Source organism: Myotis davidii, unplaced genomic scaffold (genome assembly GCF_000327345.1).
Source record: "Myotis davidii unplaced genomic scaffold, ASM32734v1 scaffold1006, whole genome shotgun sequence".
Taxonomy (NCBI): Eukaryota; Metazoa; Chordata; class Mammalia; order Chiroptera; family Vespertilionidae; genus Myotis; species Myotis davidii.
In genome coordinates this window covers 590,355-591,275 of record NW_006297143.1, presented here as the reverse complement: position 1 = coordinate 591,275, position 921 = coordinate 590,355, and the positions used below count along the sequence as shown (strand labels likewise).

General features: G+C 45.3%; 1 protein-coding gene across 1 annotated transcript in view; it reads left to right on the top strand.

Moving 5' to 3' along the window:
* The window catches only part of TNXB (tenascin XB), a gene marked incomplete at its 3' end in the record, with an annotated part of 48,632 nt that overhangs the window by 27,664 nt on the left and 20,047 nt on the right, over nucleotides 1–921 (top strand). The window contains 1 exon segment of the mRNA XM_015569855.1: nucleotides 14–256. Within this exon segment, the coding sequence (XP_015425341.1) occupies nucleotides 14–256 (243 nt within the window).

Sequence of the window (921 nt, the reverse complement as noted above, 5' to 3'; positions counted from 1 at the left end):
CCGAGCCCCGCAGAGCCCAGCACGGAGGCCCCACAGCCCCCCGAGGAGCCCCTGCTGGGGGAGCTGACGGTGACGGGATCCTCCCCGGACTCGCTGAGCCTGTCCTGGACCGTCCCCCGGGGCCACTTCGACGCCTTCACCGTCCAGTACAAGGACAGGGACGGGCGGCCCCAGGTGGTGCGTGTCGGGGGCGAGGAGAGCGAGGTCACCGTGCGGGGCCTGGAGCCGGGGCGCAAGTACAAGATGCACCTGTATGGCCTGCACTCTCCCCCTTAATTACTGCAATGAAGTTCTTAGAAAAGTTAGAATCAATATTTTAAATTCTGAATTTTTGATCTATGAAGACCTTAAGTAAAAATATTTCCATAGTCTCATATCGGGAATGGTTCCTTTTGTCCTATACCACATATTACTGCCTCAGGAATCCTGGAAATTTTGTATATGATCATGTTCCCTGTTCTTACTGGTTCCTAGATAGGCCCATCTCCAACAAACGTAGTGAGCTCCAGAGTGTGAACTTGTGTTCTAACTTCACTCTTGGGTCCATATAATGTTCCCACCCTTATTTTCCCATTGCCTCCTTTGTTGTATCCATTTACTCTTTTTTAATTTTGCAAGCTTTCTTAAATCCTTTAGTACCAAGGCAGAGTATTTTTAAAGAAAAAATGTTGAATTAACAACAATGGCGAAACCTGACCATTAACCCCTTCCCCGGCAGAAACGTGTATACTCGTTTTCACAAAATGTTCTTTTTCAGTCGTCGACGAGTATACTAAGAAAATATGGTAAAAAAGTATGGTTTATAGGAAGACGAGTTGCAAACTGTTTTCATAACCAGCATCAAAAATACTATATAGAACCAAAATAAAAAAATTAGTCTGAAAAAGAAACGTTTTTAACAAAAAAATTGTTGGGGAAGGG